The sequence below is a fragment of the Salmo trutta genome, chromosome 32 (assembly GCF_901001165.1).
Source record: "Salmo trutta chromosome 32, fSalTru1.1, whole genome shotgun sequence".
Classification (NCBI taxonomy): Eukaryota; Metazoa; Chordata; class Actinopteri; order Salmoniformes; family Salmonidae; genus Salmo; species Salmo trutta.
Window position 1 is genome coordinate 28,531,312 of NC_042988.1, and position 18,690 is coordinate 28,550,001.

The following is an 18,690-nucleotide window of genomic DNA, read 5'->3' on the forward strand; positions in this document are numbered from 1 at the left end:
AGATACGGTTTTGAATTGTTTAATCAAATATTCTTACTTTATGGCCTGCAGGTCACTTGGTTAGGGAAACCTTCTGGCCCTAATCACGATTTATCATCAGTCGGGCTAAAACATTCCTTCTGACCACAAGACCCGACCTGGGAAAACTCCAAGCCCTAGACCCAATTCCCCTCTGGAAGAGGCAGGTGCAGTCTACACCCAGTACAATCACTTAGACCTTGGCACTAATCCTTAAGCAGTTGGCTGGGCTCCAGTGCTCACTCAGACCAGCCACAGGAGGCAGGCACAAACCCAGCCTGTACACTGACCCCACTACCCTTAATTATTAATTACACTGCTCTGATCAGGTCTGGAACCGCCCGCTGCGTTGTCTAATTGCCTGCTGGGTTGACAAGGTCAGTTCTGAGACTGAAAAGCCAAAATCACACTAATAAAAAGGCCAGACTGAGCCAAGCTGTAGGCTATTGGGCTGGCCTGGTTACACATTTACTGTAGTTGCTGGAACCGTGCTGGAAAGGAGTGTGAAAAGACAATATCTGAGCCAGCACAGTGGGGTTCAGGTCGGCCCTAAAGTGTGATCCAGGGAAGAGCGAGAGGCTGGTAAGGTATCCTTATTAGGACCATAATCAGACCAAATTCCCTCAGTTATCTAGCTCCTATCTTGATGCTGGATGGTAGACAGGGAATACCTAGTCAGTTGCTTAACCACTAGGCTACCTGCCACCCCAAAAAGACAGTGCAAGTGATAGAGACAAAGATGGGGTGAGAGTCAGCTACCGTTGATTAATGAAAATCTCTGGGTTTCATACAGAGCCAGTGGGGCTCATCCTCTGAAGTAGATTCTAATGAGCCGGGGTCTGTATTCACAAAGCATCTCAGAGTAGAAATGCTGATTTGTCGGGATCAGTTCCAACCTCTTATTTATTATGACTTAAAAGGCAAAACTGACCCTAAATCAGCACTCCTAACAAGAGTCAAACAAATCCACAGACATCATTCAAGCTCTTTTTATTGATCAAGATGAACAGGTTTAAAAATCAGAACAAAAAAAGCTCAATTAAATCTCACTATATTTTACAGTAAGGGGCTAGAGAGATCAGTCAGTGGGTGTGAGATCTGGTGGGTGGGAAGGAGAAAGATGCTCCTGACTAACATTGTACAAACACTTTCCAAACTGATTTTACAACTGATTTCCCAAAAAAAGTCGAACCGTGAAAGAGTGGAAACCTGACATTACAAACCAAAACAAGCACGGTTTTTATTTGTCATAAAAACTGCATGAGAAACAGAACATAGATAAAAGCCTTAATGTACCATTCTACCTCAGCAGCTACTAGACAAGGTCCTTTATATCAGAAACGATGAAGGAAAGAAATACAACGGAAAACTGAATGAAGACTGTCTGGTCCTGCGCTAAAAATGTGATCTTCAAACAACAACAACAACAACAGGAGGACAGAGGACACCTTTACACACACGTGTCTTTTGTTGTGATTCAGATGTCACTGTTGTTTTAATAAGCCACTACATCTGTGGTTCACCTTGTTTTAAGCAGCGCAGAGACAGGTTCAGGGTGGAGTGACAGGTGGTCTTCAGATCTTCCTCCTCCAGATTTCCCAGCGTCCCCTGGGGTGCACAAACGGTCAAAGAGGTGACACATTAGCAAAGATCCTGGTAACACAACTTGTAGCAGCCACAAGCTGTTATCATCAACTATACATACAGATATCTTTCTCATTCATAGAAATCCCCCTACAGACATGTCACATAGAGGAATGGTAACTAATCTAACGAACTGGAAAATAAACTAAAACTAACACTAGCAAACGTTGGGGAAAACTAAATTGCATTTTTGGAGCAGGGAACATCCTGGCATTGTGTGGACGTTTCTCCAACAGCTCTTTAATGTTAGTGGACATTAGCTGACGATGACCACCCTGCTCTTTACACTCAGTTTGGGACACAGTATAAGGCAATAGAACTCAACTTTAAAAAGTTTCAACCATCCTATTTTGAGATTATGGAACCTGCTTGATATCCCCTTTACCATAAAATGAACTGTAGACAAACCTAAACTGAGGAATGTTAGTTGGATGATAGATATAATCTATCAACAGCATGTAAATAATATAAATTGGTACACTTTCAAGTCTTGAAAGGCAGGTTCACTAATAAGTATCAAATCTAATTAAATTAGACAGCTGGAGGATATCAAACAAGTTGACCTGTACCTCTTATCATCATCATCATCATCATCATCACTTCCTGATAATAAATACTTCACAAAAACAACATCTTTAAAAGATGAAGAAAAAAACAAAAACAAAAAAACAAAGGAGAAACAAAAACAATACACATCAAGCTTTAGTCATGATAAAGAGCAGTAGGCTCACAGGCAACAGCATTCAGTAGAAATTGATGTGGGTAGAGAAAGGAGTACCTGGGTGAGTACCTGAATAGTTTGACAGTTTGATCCTTGAGGGTTTATTAATTTGCCTTTTTCTTTCATGAGGTCGCTCACTCACTCAACACCAACGCTGTGTGAGGTATGGAAGTCAGCTGCAATCATTCATTAACCCCTACCCTTCCATCATCAGCCCAATGCTAACCAACACACTGTGTTACAATACATATCAGAGAACAGAGAGCTGTATATAGAACACAATATCCATGGCAGTGGGAGAAGAAAAATGGTTTTAGACTGTGCATTCAGTAGGTCAAATAAATAGTACGGATCCTTCCATATATAGCTTCACTTTACTTTTAAAGTATCTGTAAAATGCAGTGTCTATGTGTGGATACATGTCCACATATCTAGACAAACAGTCACTTTAATACGTTCAATATAGGCTATGAAAATCGACAAATGAAAAGACATGGTTACGGCCACCATCACTGAAGAGAAAAAAAATATACAAGAGGCAATACAGTCAGAAAGATATGCTTGGATTTAAAATTGGAAGAGATTTTTGTCCAATAGACAAAATATAGAGATATATAATATGTATGCATGTATATAACCGATACAAAACGAGGGGTACCTCCAGGTATGTTTTTCAGGACTACACTGGTCTTTCCCTCTGGGCTTTGTGACCTCTGTTTCTACCTTCTTCTCTCATCATCGGTCTAGCTCCATCTTCAGTGCATACTTACGATGCACTATATCCAAAACAACAGGATAAAGATACAACATACAAATCAAAGGCAATAGAACTGAAAGTAAACGGGGGAGAGGAGAACAGGAGGGGAGGTTTGAGAGGGAAGATGGGGGAGGGGTATGTGTTTTGAGAGCCAGGATGACGGGGGAGGGCGCACTTACCTGAGCCTGATCTGAGGTCCTATCAGATCAGTTTTAATTGGACTGAGTGTCACCTTCAGAATGGAGGTCGTCTTGAGCAGCCCCGTTGACCCTGGCCAGAAGGGCCAGGCCCAGAGTGGAGGCAGGAGCCTCAGCCTCCACGGGCCCAGGCTTGGCCACGTCAGAGGAAGGCTTGTCTTCCTCTAACACCTCGTCCTTCTTGGAGCTGCTCCTCCTCTCCTCCAGCTCCTTACGCTCTGGGAGGGATGGAGGTATGAAACAGAGTCATGACAAAGACTTCTAGAGTAGGACACACTTCAGATCACACTTGTGAATTCGGTAGGGACCATTATGGTCCAAATGTTGTTGCATCACCAGCTCAATCACAAGTGTGGAGTCACTCAACCAAACGTGGGTAAAAGGTCTAGTCAGGGATTTTTCTGCCATTTAAATCTTTAGGCGGGCCGCCTAAGTGTTTTTTAGGCCACCTAAGTCCAAACAGTGTAAAAAAGTATATATTTATTTTATACATTTTAGGGATGGAAACCGCTTTCAGTGTAAACTTAAACGTCAAACCAGATAAAGTATTTAGAATAAATAATATTTTTTTTATAGTCTGAGATTTAACAATCACCAAAAGAAAGGAGAATTTTAAAAAAAGATATGAATTTAGCAGTATTGATTTTATGTTTGAGTAAAAGAACACAGCATTAGCAATGGCAAAATGAATAGAATTGCAGGAAATTAGCTTTAAAACAAACATTTTCTAGCAGCTCAATGGGGAAATTTGGATAACTAAGAAATTTACTTAAATTCAAACGTTTCTCTACACCGCCTCTAAAATGTTCTCTAAAATTCAGCCACGCCGACGGATGGACCACGCCCACCACCTTTTAGATTCAGAAAGAAACCCTGCTATTGCTGCAAGAAACCTGCAAGATCTGAGTTGTGATTATTCTAAATGTGTTTGAATGTGCCAATTCGTCCATGTCTCACCTTTGTCTCTGGACGTCCTGTCCTTGTCCCGGCTGCGGCTCCGGTGGCGGTGAGACTTGCGCTCCGAGCTGCGGGACTTCTTCCTCTCCCGGCTGCGGGAGCGCCGTTTCCTGTCCGAACGCTCCCGGCTGCGCCGCCTCTCCCGGTCCCTGTCCCGGCTTCTGTGGAAAACACAGGACACATGTTAATCCACGACACACTCAAGAGCAGAGCAGTGGAACTTTCAATGACTGAGAGTTTTTCACAAACACATGAACTGTGATCCCTGATTAACATTATAGGGCCAGGCAGAGCTGTACTGGGCTGGTTAACCCCCTAAGGTCGATGTCCGCACCCCACGGAAAACTAATTAGAATAATAATATATCCAGAAAAATATTTCAGATTAAGGTAGATATGTTGTTTTTGCAATGGATGTGTCTCAATCCACTGCATCCGCCTATGTAACACTTCCACATCTGCGGTGAAAGGTGACAGAGCTAGAGCGGTGTTTGTCAGACCATGAGACATCCCATCTGTGGTGAAAGGTGGCAGAGCTAGAGCGCTGTTTGTCAGACCATGAGACATCCCATCTGTGGTGAAAGAGCTAGAGCGGTGTTTGTCAGACCATGAGACATCCCATCTGCGGTGAAAGGTGACAGAGCTAGAGCGGTGTTTGTCAGACCATGAGACATCCCATCTATGGTGAAAGGTGACAGAGCTAGAGCGGTGTTTGTCAGACCATGAGACATCCCATCTGTGGTGAAAGGTGGCAGAGCTAGAGCGCTGTTTGTCAGACCATGAGACATCCCATCTGTGGTGAAAGGTGACAGAGCTAGAGCGGTGTTTGTCAGACCATGAGACATCCCATCTGCGGTGAAAGGTGACAGAGCTAGAGTGGTGTTTGTCAGACCATGAGACATCCCATCTGTGGTGAAAGGTGACAGAGCTAGAGCGGTGTTTGTCAGACCATGAGACATCCCATCTGTGGTGAAAGGTGGCAGAGCTAGAGCGCTGTTTGTCAGACCATGAGACATCCCATCTGTGGTGAAAGGTGACAGAGCTAGAGCGGTGTTTGTCAGACCATGAGACATCCCATCTGTGGTGAAAGGTGACAGAGCTAGAGCGGTGTTTGTCAGACCATGAGAATCCCTAAAAATCGGTCTTCTCACAAAATCGTCTGTAGCATCTGAACTATTATGACCCCTCTATGGAAAGATGAGACTGGCATGAACACGATGGTGTTCTCCGTTTTCTCTACGATCCCCACAAGCGTCTTGGGACTCGTCAGAAGTCATTACAGCCAAACTGCCAACTTCTGTCTGTAGCGTCCAAACAGTTTGGGGTACACACTAATATGTAAAGGTGAGACTCTCAGGAACATGTCTGATGTTCTGCTCTAAGACGCCCACAGGCCTCAAGACTGGTCTGAAGGACCACCCGTACCAGTTGAAAACATTTATGGAAGTATATATGGAGACTGTTAATTGGCAAAAATAAGGGGTTAAATACATGTTTAAAAAAAAAAAATAATAATAATAAGCTCTCAGATGTAGGACAGACACTTTAGAACAAACTTCCTTTAGATGTCTTTTGGGACTATTTGTTCTTCAATGTAGTGAATCTGTTATTCAATGCGTTTGTATAGGCTAATAGCAGTAAGGCCAAAAAATGTTTTAATCAAATACGTTACTTAACATAAAAAAAGGGGGGGATACAAGGGGTCTTAAAATACCAAATCAAATAGCAAAATGATCTTTGGTATGACCTTAACCTGTTAGGGTATAGGGGGCAGTATTTTCACGGCTGGATAAAAAAATGTACCCGATTTAATCTGGTTACTAATCCTACCCAGTAACTACAATATGCATATACTTATTATATATGGATAGAAAACACCCTAAAGTTTCAAAAACTGTTTGAATGGTGTCTGTGAGTATAACAGAACTCATTTGGCAGGCAAAACCCTGAGACAGATTCTGACAGGAAGTGGATACCTGATGTGTTGAATTGACTTTAAGCCTATACCATTGAAAAACAAAGGGGGTGAGGAATGTTTTGGCACTTCCTATTGCTTCCACAAGATGTCCCCAGCCTTTACAAAGTGTTTTGAGTCTTCTACAGTGAGATCTGACTGAAGAAGAGCCTTGGAACGGTGATGGCCCATTAGACACCTTGCGCGCGAGTTGATGGTGGGTACTCTCATTCCGAAACGTTTTAAAAGAGAACCCAATGGTCCGCCTTGAATTTTATTCATGTTCTGGTTAAAAAAGGCCCTAATGATTTATGCGATACAACGTTTGACATGTTTGAACGAACGTAAATATATTTTTTCCGTTCGGGAAGTGAAGTGAAGTCCGGCTGGCTTAGATCATGTGCTACAACACGGAGGTTTTTGGACATAAATGATGAGCTTTTTTGAACAAAACTACATTCGTTATGGACCTGGGATTCTTTGGAAGTGACATCTGATGAAGAGAATCAAAGGTAATGGATTATTTACATAGTATTTTCGATTTTAGATCTCTCCAACATGGCGGTTAGTCTGTATCGCAATGCGTATTTTTCTGGCGCAGTGCTCAGATTATTGCAAAGTGTGATTTCCCAGTAAGGTTAATTTTAAATCTGGCAAGTCCATTGCATTCAAGAGATGTAAATCTATAATTCTTTGAATGACAATATAATATTTTACCAATGTTTTCTAATATTAATTAATTATTTTGTTGTCATGACTTGACTGCCGGTATTGGAGGGAAACGATTTCCTGAACATCAACGCCATAGTAAAACGCTGTTTTTAGATATAAATATGAACTTGATAGAACTAAAAATGCATGCATTGTCTAACATAATGTCCTAGGAGTGTCATCTGATGGAGATTGTAAAAGGTTAGTGCATAATTTTAGCTGATTTTATGGTTTTGGTGACGCCTGTCTTTGAATCGACAATGCATTACACACAGCTATTGTCAATGTACTCTCCTAACATAACCTAACTTTATGCTTTCCCCGTAAAACCTTTTTGAAATCGGACAACGTGGTTAGATTAAGAAGATGTTTATCTTTCAAAGGCTGTAAGTTAGTTGTATGTTTGAGAAATTTGAATTTTGACATTTATTTGGTTTCAAATTTGCCGCTCTTGAAATGCACCTGCTGTTGATAGGGTGCGCCACGGGTGGCACGCTAACGTCCCACATAGCCCCAAGAAGTTAACACAATTCCTTATAGCTTAGTAGACCCCCTCCCCCGGTTTAGACTTATGGGTCAAGCATCCACCATAGTCACTGGGACCGTGCTGGAAAAGACAATTTGAAAAGAAAATGAACGAGCCAGCATAGTACATTTGGGGGTCGGCCTATAGTGCGAATCAGCCATAAGACTAGTCTACGTGCCATACAGTACTAGTCTACGTGCCATACAGTACTAGTCTACGTGCCATACAGTACTAGTCTACGTGCCATACAGTACAGTACCTGCTACGTTTGCGCTCCCTCTCCTTGCTCCTGGACCGCCGGCGTTCCCGGGAACGACTCCTCTTACGGTCTGACGCCCGGCTGGAGTGGCGGCTGTTCGAGTGGCTCCTCCTTCCTCTCTTCTCCCTCTCTCGCTCCCTCTCTCTCTCCCGCTCCTTCACTCGCTCCCTCTCTTTCTCCTTCTCCTTCTCGCGCTCTTTCTCCTTCTCCTTCTCTTTCTCCTCCTCTTCCAACTTGCGCTTAGTCTCCCTCTCCTCCCTCTCACGCTCCCAGTCCTTGCTTTCTAGCTCACCCTTGTCTTCTCCGGCGGGGTCTTCGGATCGCCGATTTAACTTCTCCTTAACAGAAAATCATTCATTCATGACTTATCACCAACAATTCAATTATATGACCGAATGTTTTTCTGTATCAGCAATATCAACATACTGGTCTTTCAAAACAGTAACAGTCAAAATGATTAAATTATACTTCCTTTTCATGGGTATTAAAGCATACAGTACAACAAATGGCATATATGGAATCTTGACAAACAAACATTGACTTGGGAGTGAACAATCCTTCAAACCTAAGGACTTACCTTGAGCTCCTCCACGGTGGACTTGATCTTGGCGTAGCCCATGTGCTGCTTGCCCATCAGGTGGTCATCCACCCGGGACTGGGCGTCTCCCACAATGAGGAACGCCCCGCACACCTCACATACCTCCATCTGTTTCTCCTGGGCCGCAAAGGTCTCAATCGTCTGGAATCAATCAGGATGACTTTTAGTTTTAGAAGTACAGCACTTTCAACCAAAAATGTATTCATCCCCAGGTTTAGTTCACGGCATTGAATTCATACAAAAGGCTTACTAAATAGATAACTGAGTTGATCAATGCTGATGGAGTGAGAAAGAACCGGGAGTAACTCACCGAGGGGGTGGAGCTGAGCAGCTCTCTCTCATCCTTTAGCTGTTCCACCAGTTTCATCATCCCCTGGGCCTCCTCCACTCTGCCCTCAGAGCCCAACTCCTCGATCTGAACACAGCACATACAAATGGCAACTTTGTTGTCATAGAAAACAACATACTCACTCCAGAGTATGTGTCCTGCATGAATGTAGGCCTTCACATGATAGATGCATGTACACTACAGTTCAAAAGTTTGGGGTCACTTAGAAATGTCCTTGTTTTTGAAAGAAAAAAAGAAAAGAAAAAAAATGTCTACACTGCATTTCTGACCAATTTGATTAAAATTTTAATGGACCAAAAATGTGGTTCTCTTTCAAAAACAAGGACATTTCTAGGTGACCCCAAACTTTTGAACGGTAGTGTAGGGTCCATGTACATTTGAAGTCGGAAGTTTACATACACCTTAGCCAAATGCATTTAAAATCAGATTCACAATTCCTGACATTTAATCCTAGTAAAAGTTCCCTGTCATAGGTCAGTTAGGATCACCACTTTATTTTAAGAATGTGAAATGTCAGAATAATAGTAGAGAGAATGATTTATTTCAGATTTTATTTCTTTCATCACATTCCCAGTGGGTCAGAAGTTTACATACACTCAATTAGTATTTGGTAGCACTGCCTTTAAATTGCTTCACTTGGGTCAAATGTTTCAGGTAGCCTTCCACAAGCTTCCCACAATAAGTTGGGTGAATTTTGGCCCATTCCTCCTGACAGAGCTGGTGTAACTGAGTCAGGTTTGTAGGCTTCCTTGCTCGCACACACTTATTCTGTTCTGCCCACAAATAGTCTATGTGATTGAGGTCAGGGCTTTGTGATGTCCACTTCAATACCTTGACTTTGTTGTCCTTAAGCCATTTTGCCACAACTTTGTAAGTATGCTTGGGGTCATTGTCCATTTGGAAGACCCATTTCCGACCAACCTTTAACTTCCTGACTGATGTCTTGAGATGTGGATATATTGAAGCAACATAATTTTCCCTCCTCATGATGCCATCTATTTTGTAAAGTGCACCAGTCCCTCCTGCAGCAAAGCACCCACACAACATGATGCTGCCACCCCATGCTTTACGGTTGGGATGGTGATCTTCGGCTTGCAAGCGTCCCCTTTTTCCTCCAAACATAACAATGGTCATTATGGCCAAACAGTTATATTTTTGTTTCATCAGACCAGAGGACAATTCTCCAACAAGTAAGAACCTTGTCCCCATGTGCAGTTGCAAACCGTAGTCTGGCTTTTTTATGGTGGTTTTGGAGCAGTGGCTTCTTCCTTGCTGAGCAGCCTTTCAGGTTATGTCGATATAGGACTCGTTTGACTGTGGATATAGATACTTTTGTACCCGTTTCCTCCAGCATCTTCACAAGGTCCTTTGCTGTTGTTCTGGGATTGATTTGCACTTTTCGCAACAAAGTACCTTCATCTCTAGGAGACAGAGCGCGTCTCCTTCCTGAGCGGTATAACAGCTGCGTGGTCCAATGGTGTTTATAGTTGCGTACTATTGTTTGTACAGATGAACATTGTACCTTCAGGCGTTTGGAAATTGCTCCCAAGGATGAACCAGACTTGTGGAGCTCTACCATTTTTTTTCCCTGAGGTCTTGGCTGATTTATTTTGATTTTCCCATGACGTCAAGCAAAGAGGCACTGAGTTTGAAACTAGGCCTTGAAATACATCCACAGGTACACCTCCAATTGACTCAAATGATGTCAATTATCCTATCAGATGTTTCTAAAGCCATGACATCCTTTTCTGGAATTTTCCAAGCTGTTTAAACTTAGTGTATGTAAACTTCTGACCCACTGGAATTGTGATACAGTAAATTATAAGTGAAATAATCTGACTGTAAACAATTGTTAGAAAAATTGCTTGTGTCATGCACAAAGTAGATGTCCAACCGACTTTCCAAAACTACAGTTTAACAAGACATTTGTGGAGTGGTTGAAAAATGAGTTTCAATGACTAAAACCTAAGTGTATGTAAACTTCCGACTTCAACTGTATATGTGCTCGATGGTGGAATGTAATGTTTTGGTAAACCCAGGCAGCTGACCTGCATGACTAGGTCCTCGATCTTCTCTGTCAGGACTGTAGCTTTCTCCTCGTTCTTCCCCACAGGACCACCAGGCCCCTGCTGGAGAAAGAGAAGGTCCAGTCAGCATAATCTAACAACATTGATGAACATGACAAACCCGAATACAAGGGTTGGCCTAGGTTTCCATGTTGAGTTCTGTGTTCTCTATAGTGGCGAACCTATGAGCATTGACTGAGTATATCTATAGGTATTCTTACTCCTGCGGCCTGCTGGGCCTGCGACAGGGCCAGACGGGCGTGGCCCCTGCGGATCCTCCTCTCCACCTCGGCCAGGAGAGACTGCAGGTAGCGCAGGAAGTCCCTCTCATAGCCCTCCTTCATGAACCGGGAGCTCTTCTCATACCTGGTGCACATAGGGATGAAAAGGGAGTTATACACCTGTTATACGCTATAGATATGTGATACTAGTTTAAGAACAGCCCTTAGTCATGGTATATTGTCCATATACCACACCCCCCCAGGCCTTTTAGCTTAAATATACCACAGGTATAATACAAAATGACTTGTTTACTTTCTAATTACATTGGTAACCAGTTTATAATAGCAATAAGGCCTGAGGGGGTGTGGTATATGGCCAATATACCATGGCTAAGGGCTGTATCCAGGAACTCTGCGTTGTGTCGTCCCTAAGAACAGACATAAGACGTGGTATATTCGCAATATACCACACCCCCCCGGGCCTTATTGCTTAATTATAACACAAACAACAAAAAGTGATGGGGAAAAAAGTAAAACTTACATTTTCCTAAGGTTTTCATCGTGGATTTTTTCACAGGGACCCAAGTCAGACCGGGTGTTTGTGAATAATTCTGCAGGGCAGAATCCACAGAGATAGTACTTACAGGTCTGCAAGTGAAGGGAGAAAGGATAAGCCACGCCATTAGTGAGCCAACAGATGCATGATTTTGGGAAATACTGAAGCCACAAAACCTCTTCAATGCCGGGCCTGCCAAAAATGTTGCTTGCAAACTGGTTGGGAAATGCAACATGGATCGTCTATCAAACATGCATCTTCAAACATTGATTAGCCTAATCTCACTGATGAACAAGATTAGTAGCTAGTGACCTTTGCTTTGGTAATAATTGCCCAGTGACAAAGAAATGATCAGTCTATAATTTTAATGGTAGGTTTATTTGAAAAGTGAGAGACAGAATAACAAAAAAATCCAGAAAACGCATGTCAAATTTTATAAAATTGATATGCATTTTGAGGGAAATAAGTATTTGACCCCCTCTCAATCAGAAAGATTTCTGGCTCCCAGGTGTCTTTTATAAAGGTAACGAGCTGAGATGAGGAGCACTCCCTTTAAGAGTGCTCCTAATCTCAGCTCGTTACCTGTATAAAAGACACCTGTCCACAGAAGCAATCAATCAATCAGATTCTAAACTCTCCACCATGGCCAAGACAAAAGAGCTCTCCAAGGATGTCAGGGACAAGATTGTAGACCTACACAAGGCTGGAATGGGCTACAAGACCATCGCCAAACAGTTTGGTGAGAAGGTGACAACAGTTGGTGCGATTATTCGCAAATGGAAGAAACACAAAAGAACTGTCAATCTCCCTCGGCCTGGGGCTCCATGCAAGATCTCACCTCGTGGAGTTGCAATGATCATGAGAACGGTGAGGAATCTGCCCAGAACTACACGGGAGGATCTTGTCAATGATCTTAAGGCAGCTGGGACCATAGTCACCAAGAAAACAATTGGTAACACACTACACCGTGAAGGACTGAAATCCTGCAGCGACTGCAAGGTCCCTCTGCTCAAGAAAGCATATATACATGCCCGTCTGAAGTTTGCCAATGAACATCTGAATGATTCAGAGGACAGCTGGGTGAAAGTGTTGTGGTCAGATGAGACCAAAATGGAGCTCTTTGGCATCAACTCAACTCACCGTGTTTGGAGGAGGAGGAATGCTGTCTATGACCCCAAGAACACCATCCCCACCGTCAAACATGGAGGTGGAAACATTATGCTTTGGCGGCGTTTTTCTGCTAAGGGGACAGGACAACTTCACTGCATCAAAGGGACGATGGACGGGGCCATGTACCGTCAAATCTTGGGTAAGAACCTCCTTCCCTCAGCCAGGGCATTGAAAATGGGTCGTGGATGGGTATTCCAGCATGACAATGACCCAAAACACATGGCCAAGGCAACAAAGGAGTGGCTCAAGAAGAAGCACATGAAGGTCCTGGAGTGGCCTAGCCAGTCTCCAGACCTTAATCCCATAGAAAATCTGTGGAGGGAGCTGAAGGTTGGAGTTGCCAAACGTCAGCCTCGAAACCTTAATGACTTGGAGAAGATCTGCAAAGAGGAGTGGGACAAAATCCCTCCTGAGATGTGTGCAAACCTGGTGACCAACTACAAGAAACGTCTGACCTCTGATTGCCAACAAGGGTTTTGCCACCAAGTACTAAGTCATGTTTTGCAGAGGGGTCAAATACTTATTTCCCTCATTAAAATGCAGATCAATTTATAACATTTTTGACATGCGTTTTTCAGGATTTTTTTGTTGTTATTCTGTCTCTCACTGTTCAAATAAACCTACCATTAACATTATAGACTGATCATTTCTTTGTCAGTGGGCAAATGTACAAAATCAGCAGGGGATCAAATACTTTTTCCCCTCACTGTATGTGAAGCTAGCCACAATAAGGATTAGGCACAATAGTGGAATTTGCGGTTAGCCTTCAAATAAAAGTATTGCATAATTCTACTATTGTTATCATTTGAGTCACTGTCAATGGCATACTTTTATTTTGAAGGAAAACCGCAAATTCCACTAGTGTGCCTAATCCTTATTGTAGCTAGCTTCACAACACATAACCCATTCCGAGCCAGCTTCACGAGCCAGATGAAGCTGGCTGGCTGCTTACAATGTTAGCTGTGGCAACAGGGTTAAGTAGGTGGCTATTTTTTTTTTTCATGAACTGATGTTCATTTTCAATAGGCGAACAACAAGTGGCAACCTAGCTAATACTTACAAGGATTCCTAAATCATTGCTAAGAATAATGAAAATGACCGCAGTTTCTACTGGTCATTGTTTTCAGGCTGGATGTATTGGTACTAGCTAGGTACCCCAGAAGCTGCGGTCGAACAAATTATGCTTTATTACCACCGTGGTATTCTAAACATCGTTCGTGGCCGGTGTTTGCAGACTTTTTTGTACAGCTTTGACAGTGCTACAGTAACTTCGACACGCAAACACCCAAACGGCATCCATAGTAAACTCAGCAAAAAAAGAAACGTCCTCTCACTGTCAACTGTGTTTATTTTCAGCAAACGTAACATGTGTAAATATTTGTATGAACATAAGATTCAATAACTGAGAAACTGAACAAGTTCCACAGACATGTGACTAACAGAAATGGAATAATGTGTCCCTTAACAAAGGGGAGGGTCAAAATCAAAAGTAAACGTCAGTATCTGGTGTGGCCATCAGCTGCATTAAGTACTGCAGTGCCTCTCCTCCTCATGGACTGCACCATTTGCCAGTTCTTGCTGTGAGATGTTACCCCGCCCTTCCACCAAGGCACCAACAAGTTCCCGGACATTTTTGGGGGGGAATGGCCCAAGCCCTCACCCTCCGATCCAACAGGTCCCAGACGTGCTCAATGGGATTGAGATCTGGGCTCTTCGCTGGCCATGGCAGAACACTGTCTTTGCTGTCTTGCAGGAAATCACGCACAGAACGAGCAGTATGGCTGGTGGCATTGCATTGCTGGAGGGTCATGTCAGGATGAGCCTGCAGGAAGGGTACCGCAGGAAGGGTATCACATGAGGGAGGAGGATGTCTTCCCTGTAATGCACAGCGTTGAGATTGCCTGCAATGACAAGCTCAGTCCGATGATGCTGTGACACACCGCCCCAGACCATGACGGACCCTCCACCTTCAAATCGATCCCACTCCAGAGTACAGGCCTTGGGGTAATGATAAACGCGAATCCAACCATCACCCCTGGTGAGACAAAACCACGACTCGTCAGCGAAGAGCACTTTTTGCCAGTCCTGTCTAGTCCAGCTACGGTGGGTTTGTGCCCATAGGCGACGTTGTTGCCTGTGATGTCTGGTGAGGACCTACCTTACAACAGGCCTACATGCCCCAAGTCCAGCCTCTCTCAGCCTATTGCGGACAGTCTGAGCACTGATGGAGGGTTTGTGCGTTCCTGGTGTAACTCGGGCAGTTGTTGCCATCCTGTACCTGTCCCACAGGTGTGAAGTTCGGATGTACCGATCCTGTGCAGGGGTTGTTACATGTGGTCTGCCACTGCGAGGACGATCAGCTGTCCGTCCTGTCTCCCTGTAGCGCCGTCTTAGGCGTCTCACAGTACAGACATTGCAATTTATTGCCCTGGCCACATCTGCAGTCCTCATGCCTCCTTAGCAGCATGCCTAAGGCACGTTCACACAGATGAGCAGGGACTCTGGGCATCTTTCTTTGTTTTCAGAGTCAGTAGAAAGGCCTCTTTAGTGTCCTAAGTTCTTATAACTGTGACATAATTGCCTACCGTCTGTAAGCGGTTACTGTCTTAACGACCGTTCCACAGGAGCATTTTCATTAATTGTTTATGGTTCATTGAACAAGCATGGGAAACAGTATTTAAACCCTTTACAATTAAGATTTGTGAAGTTATTTGGATTTTTACAAATTATCTTTGAAAGATGGTCCTGAAAAGGGGACGTTTCTTTTTTTGCTAAGTTTATGTATGTCGTGAAGCTAATAGCAGTGACGCTATTACTGTATAACTCCAGTAGGACAACATCTGAAAAATAGCGAGCTTGGTAGTGTGTACCGGTGCTCGACCAGTCGGCGAAAGCCAACATCCCCCACAACAGAGAACGGTTGATTGTCAAGGGCAATGAATTCTATTGTCTTGGCTTTAATGGATTTTGCCTTTGAGTTGTCTCACAGAAAATGTCTTACTCTTTCAAATGACTGCTCAACTTGTTGACTGCTCGATCCACACAGCAGACATTGTGGGCTCGGTTAGGGATGCTGTGCTGCACAACATTTTACGTGGTGTCATTACGTCATTACCTACATTATATAGATATGCACGGCAGCTTTGACATCGGTTTTTAAACATCGGTGTGAAACTAGACATCGGGCCGATACTGATATTGGCATCTTTAGCTAATATCGGTCGATTACGATATGTTCACCGATATATTGTGCATCTCTTATTCAGACCATGAGAAACAAGATTCTCTGGTCTGATGAAATCTTTGGCCTGAATGCCAAGCGTCACATCTGGGGGAAAGCAGGCACCGCTCAGCTCCAGAGCGCTCAGGACCTCAGACTGGGGCGATGGTTCACCTTCCAGCAGGACAACGACCCTAAGCACACAGCCAAGACGACACAGGAGTGGCTTCATGACAAGCCTCAATGTCCTTGAGTGGCCCAGCCAAAGCCCGGACTTGAACCCGATCGAACATCTCTGGAGAGACCTGAAAATAGCTGTGCAGTGAAGCTCTCGATCCAACCTGACAGAGCCTGAGAGGATCTGCATTGAAGGGATTAACTCCCCAAATACAGGTTGTAGCATCATACCCAAGAAGACTTGAGGCTGTAATCGCTGCCAAAGGTGCTTCAACAAAGTACTGGGTAAAGGGTCTGAATACTTATTTTTTAATTTAACTAGGCAAGTCAGTTAAGAACAAATTCTTATTTACAATGACGGCCTAGACGACGCTGGGCCAATTGTGCACCGCCCTATGGGACTCCCAATCACAGCCGGATGTAGTACAGCCTGGATTCAAACCAGGGACTGTAGTGACGCCTCTTGCACTGAGATGCAGTGCCTTAGACCGGTGCGCTACTCAGAAGCCATGAAAACTTGTGTAAATGTTCGTTTTTTTATTGTTAATACATTTGCAAAAATACACTTTTTTGTAATTATGGGGTATTGTGTGTAGATTGAGGGGACAACAATTTAATCACGTTTAGAATAATGCTGTAATGTAACAATGTGGGAAAAGTCAAAGGGTCTGAATACTTTCCGAATGCACTGTAAGTTACATTACTTTTTAGATGTGTAACGTTATATTGTTAGATATTACTGCACTGTTGGAGCTAGGAACACAAGCATTTCGCTACACCCGCAATAACAGCTACTAAATATGTGTATGCGACCAATAAAATGTGATTTGACTCAAAACTCATGCAACTTGATTAACTAGCTAACGTTACATTGACAACGACATAGCATAAGGTTACTAAGCTAGCTAATGTCTAACTTTGAGCCAATACAAATGTCAATATCGACTGAAATTCGCAGCTAGCCAACGTTAGTTTGTCTCCATTACGGTTTCACATTCTGTTGATGTCTGCAAATAACGTTAAAAGTACCCACTTGTTTTTATTTAGCAAGCTAGCTAGCCCAGTTGTCAGTGGACCTGTAACTAGCCGTCATTAGCAAACTCGTATGTTGTCGTTGGCGAAGTTACTCATTAACTACTATATAACATGATCTACCTAGTTATAGTACAGGGGAAGTGTTGGTCGTTAGTTTAATGCGGATTCGTGGGTCAGGGGGTTGGGCCTGGGAGGAACATGCTGTCCTCAATTGTAGCTAACGCGTTAACTTACCTAACTAGCTAGCTAACACCCGACCCTAGCGGTCGTTGGTTTATATCTAGTTAGGATGCTGTTAACTAGCGAGCATCATGTAGGTTGCCAGCTATTGCGTTTAAGCAAACACAACAATATATACGTCAGTTTGCTAGCTACCTACCTATAAAACGACTCACTGAAAACAAGAACCGGACGAAATTGTTTCCAGCGAGCTGGCTACAGCTAACAAAGTGGCTAACTTACGGTCTCGTGGTCCCAGCGTACGTTGCATCGTTTCTCGTCGGGGGCCAAGTTTCTGTCTCGACCCATCAACTCATCGAGTAACTGGGCTGCGGAAAGCATTTTGCCTCAAAACTGAAAGCAAAAACCTATTGTATCTACTAAGTTAAACCATTTATTATTGCGCCAAAGAAATACAGATCCTAGTTATTTCAGATCAAAATGGCAGCCGTTCGCATTCAGCAACAGTCGCTACCCACTGCGCAGCCGTCTGCAGAACCTGAAACCGTGTGAGAAATTACGCCACCCTCTGCTAGGATGTCCTGTAGCATCCACTCACGGTCCCCCACAAGCCCTTGATCATCATGACTCCCACATAAGAGTTATTGGGCGAAGGCGTATTCTGTGTGGGGTTTATTAAGAGCCCTGACGCTTGGTCTGAACATTAACTAGCATCGCTTGCAGTAAGGTTTTAGAAGCATAAGAATCTTATCTTTCATATCACCGATAAATTATATATACTGAAATATGGCTGTGTGGGAACCTTAACCCTAACCCTATAAAGGTGTGTATCAATTTAACCTTTGTCAGGGTTAAGGTTCCCACACCGCCATATTTCAGTGATTGTTTACAAGAGCAGATGGAAGACAGGCCGTGTTGGAGAGCATCAAAATGACTGCAGGACTGCCGACTGACTGATCTACAAATCACCTCGCACATTGATATCAAAATATTTAGCCCTTATACTAACCTTGGTAGAGCTTCATACTGGAAGCTAAATAGCTCGTTATTAAATAATGATATAGTTAAAATTGAGGTTAAAGATCTGCTTTCACACTTTTGGGAAAGGGCTTGTGAAGAAAAATCTTATTGAAACATCTGGGAGCTCTTTAAATTTGAGGTGTCCAAATACCTTAGAAAATATGGTAGTAATCTTGCTAAAACCAGAAGAGCTGAGGAGGAAAAGGTGATCATTAAGATAACTTACCTTTTTCAGAGGTCCCCAGTCGGCCTCTCAGTGGGAGGAGAAGATGGAACTGATTGAGTTACAAAATAAACTGGATAATATATATAGATTAAATCAACTAGATAATATATAGAGATTAAATAAACTGGA

The 18,690-nt window shown here is 43.2% G+C and overlaps 1 protein-coding gene across 6 annotated transcripts; it reads right to left on the minus strand.

Moving 5' to 3' along the window:
• Nucleotides 1-991: 991 nt before the first annotated feature.
• Nucleotides 992-17,845, minus strand: luc7l3 (LUC7-like 3 pre-mRNA splicing factor). Of its 6 annotated transcripts, XR_003871227.1 has the most exons (11): nt 17,598-17,844; nt 11,519-11,625; nt 10,978-11,122; nt 10,739-10,819; nt 8,652-8,756; nt 8,321-8,482; nt 7,744-8,081; nt 4,295-4,455; nt 3,320-3,555; nt 2,453-3,159; nt 992-1,626 (listed from the first exon to the last, which is right to left on the minus strand). XR_003871227.1 is itself a non-coding variant. In XM_029728621.1 (10 exons), the coding sequence occupies exons 1-9, from the start codon at nt 17,694-17,696 to the stop codon at nt 3,353-3,355; spliced, it is 1,398 nt and encodes a 465-aa protein (XP_029584481.1). In that variant the 5' UTR covers nt 17,697-17,845; the 3' UTR covers nt 992-3,159; nt 3,320-3,352. The 6 variants fall into 6 exon arrangements, 5 of the variants coding, with proteins under 5 accessions (XP_029584481.1, XP_029584480.1, XP_029584479.1 ...); XM_029728621.1 differs by having other exon boundaries at nt 992-3,159; nt 10,739-10,816; nt 17,598-17,845; XM_029728620.1 differs by having other exon boundaries at nt 992-3,159; nt 4,295-4,452; nt 17,598-17,845.
• Between the last annotated feature and the right edge of the window lie 845 nt (nt 17,846-18,690).

Coding starts and splice junctions, on each gene's coding strand:
- luc7l3 (XM_029728618.1), bottom strand. CDS start 17,696: ATGCTTTCCGCAGCCCAGTTACTCGATGAGTTGATGGGTCGAGACAGA. Junction 10,820..10,977: donor AGGCCCAGCAGGCCGCAGGA/GTAAGAATACCT, acceptor CTCTTTCTCCAG/CAGGGGCCTGGTGGTCCTGT. Junction 8,757..10,738: donor TCGAGGACCTAGTCATGCAG/GTCAGCTGCCTG, acceptor TGCTGTGTTCAG/ATCGAGGAGTTGGGCTCTGA.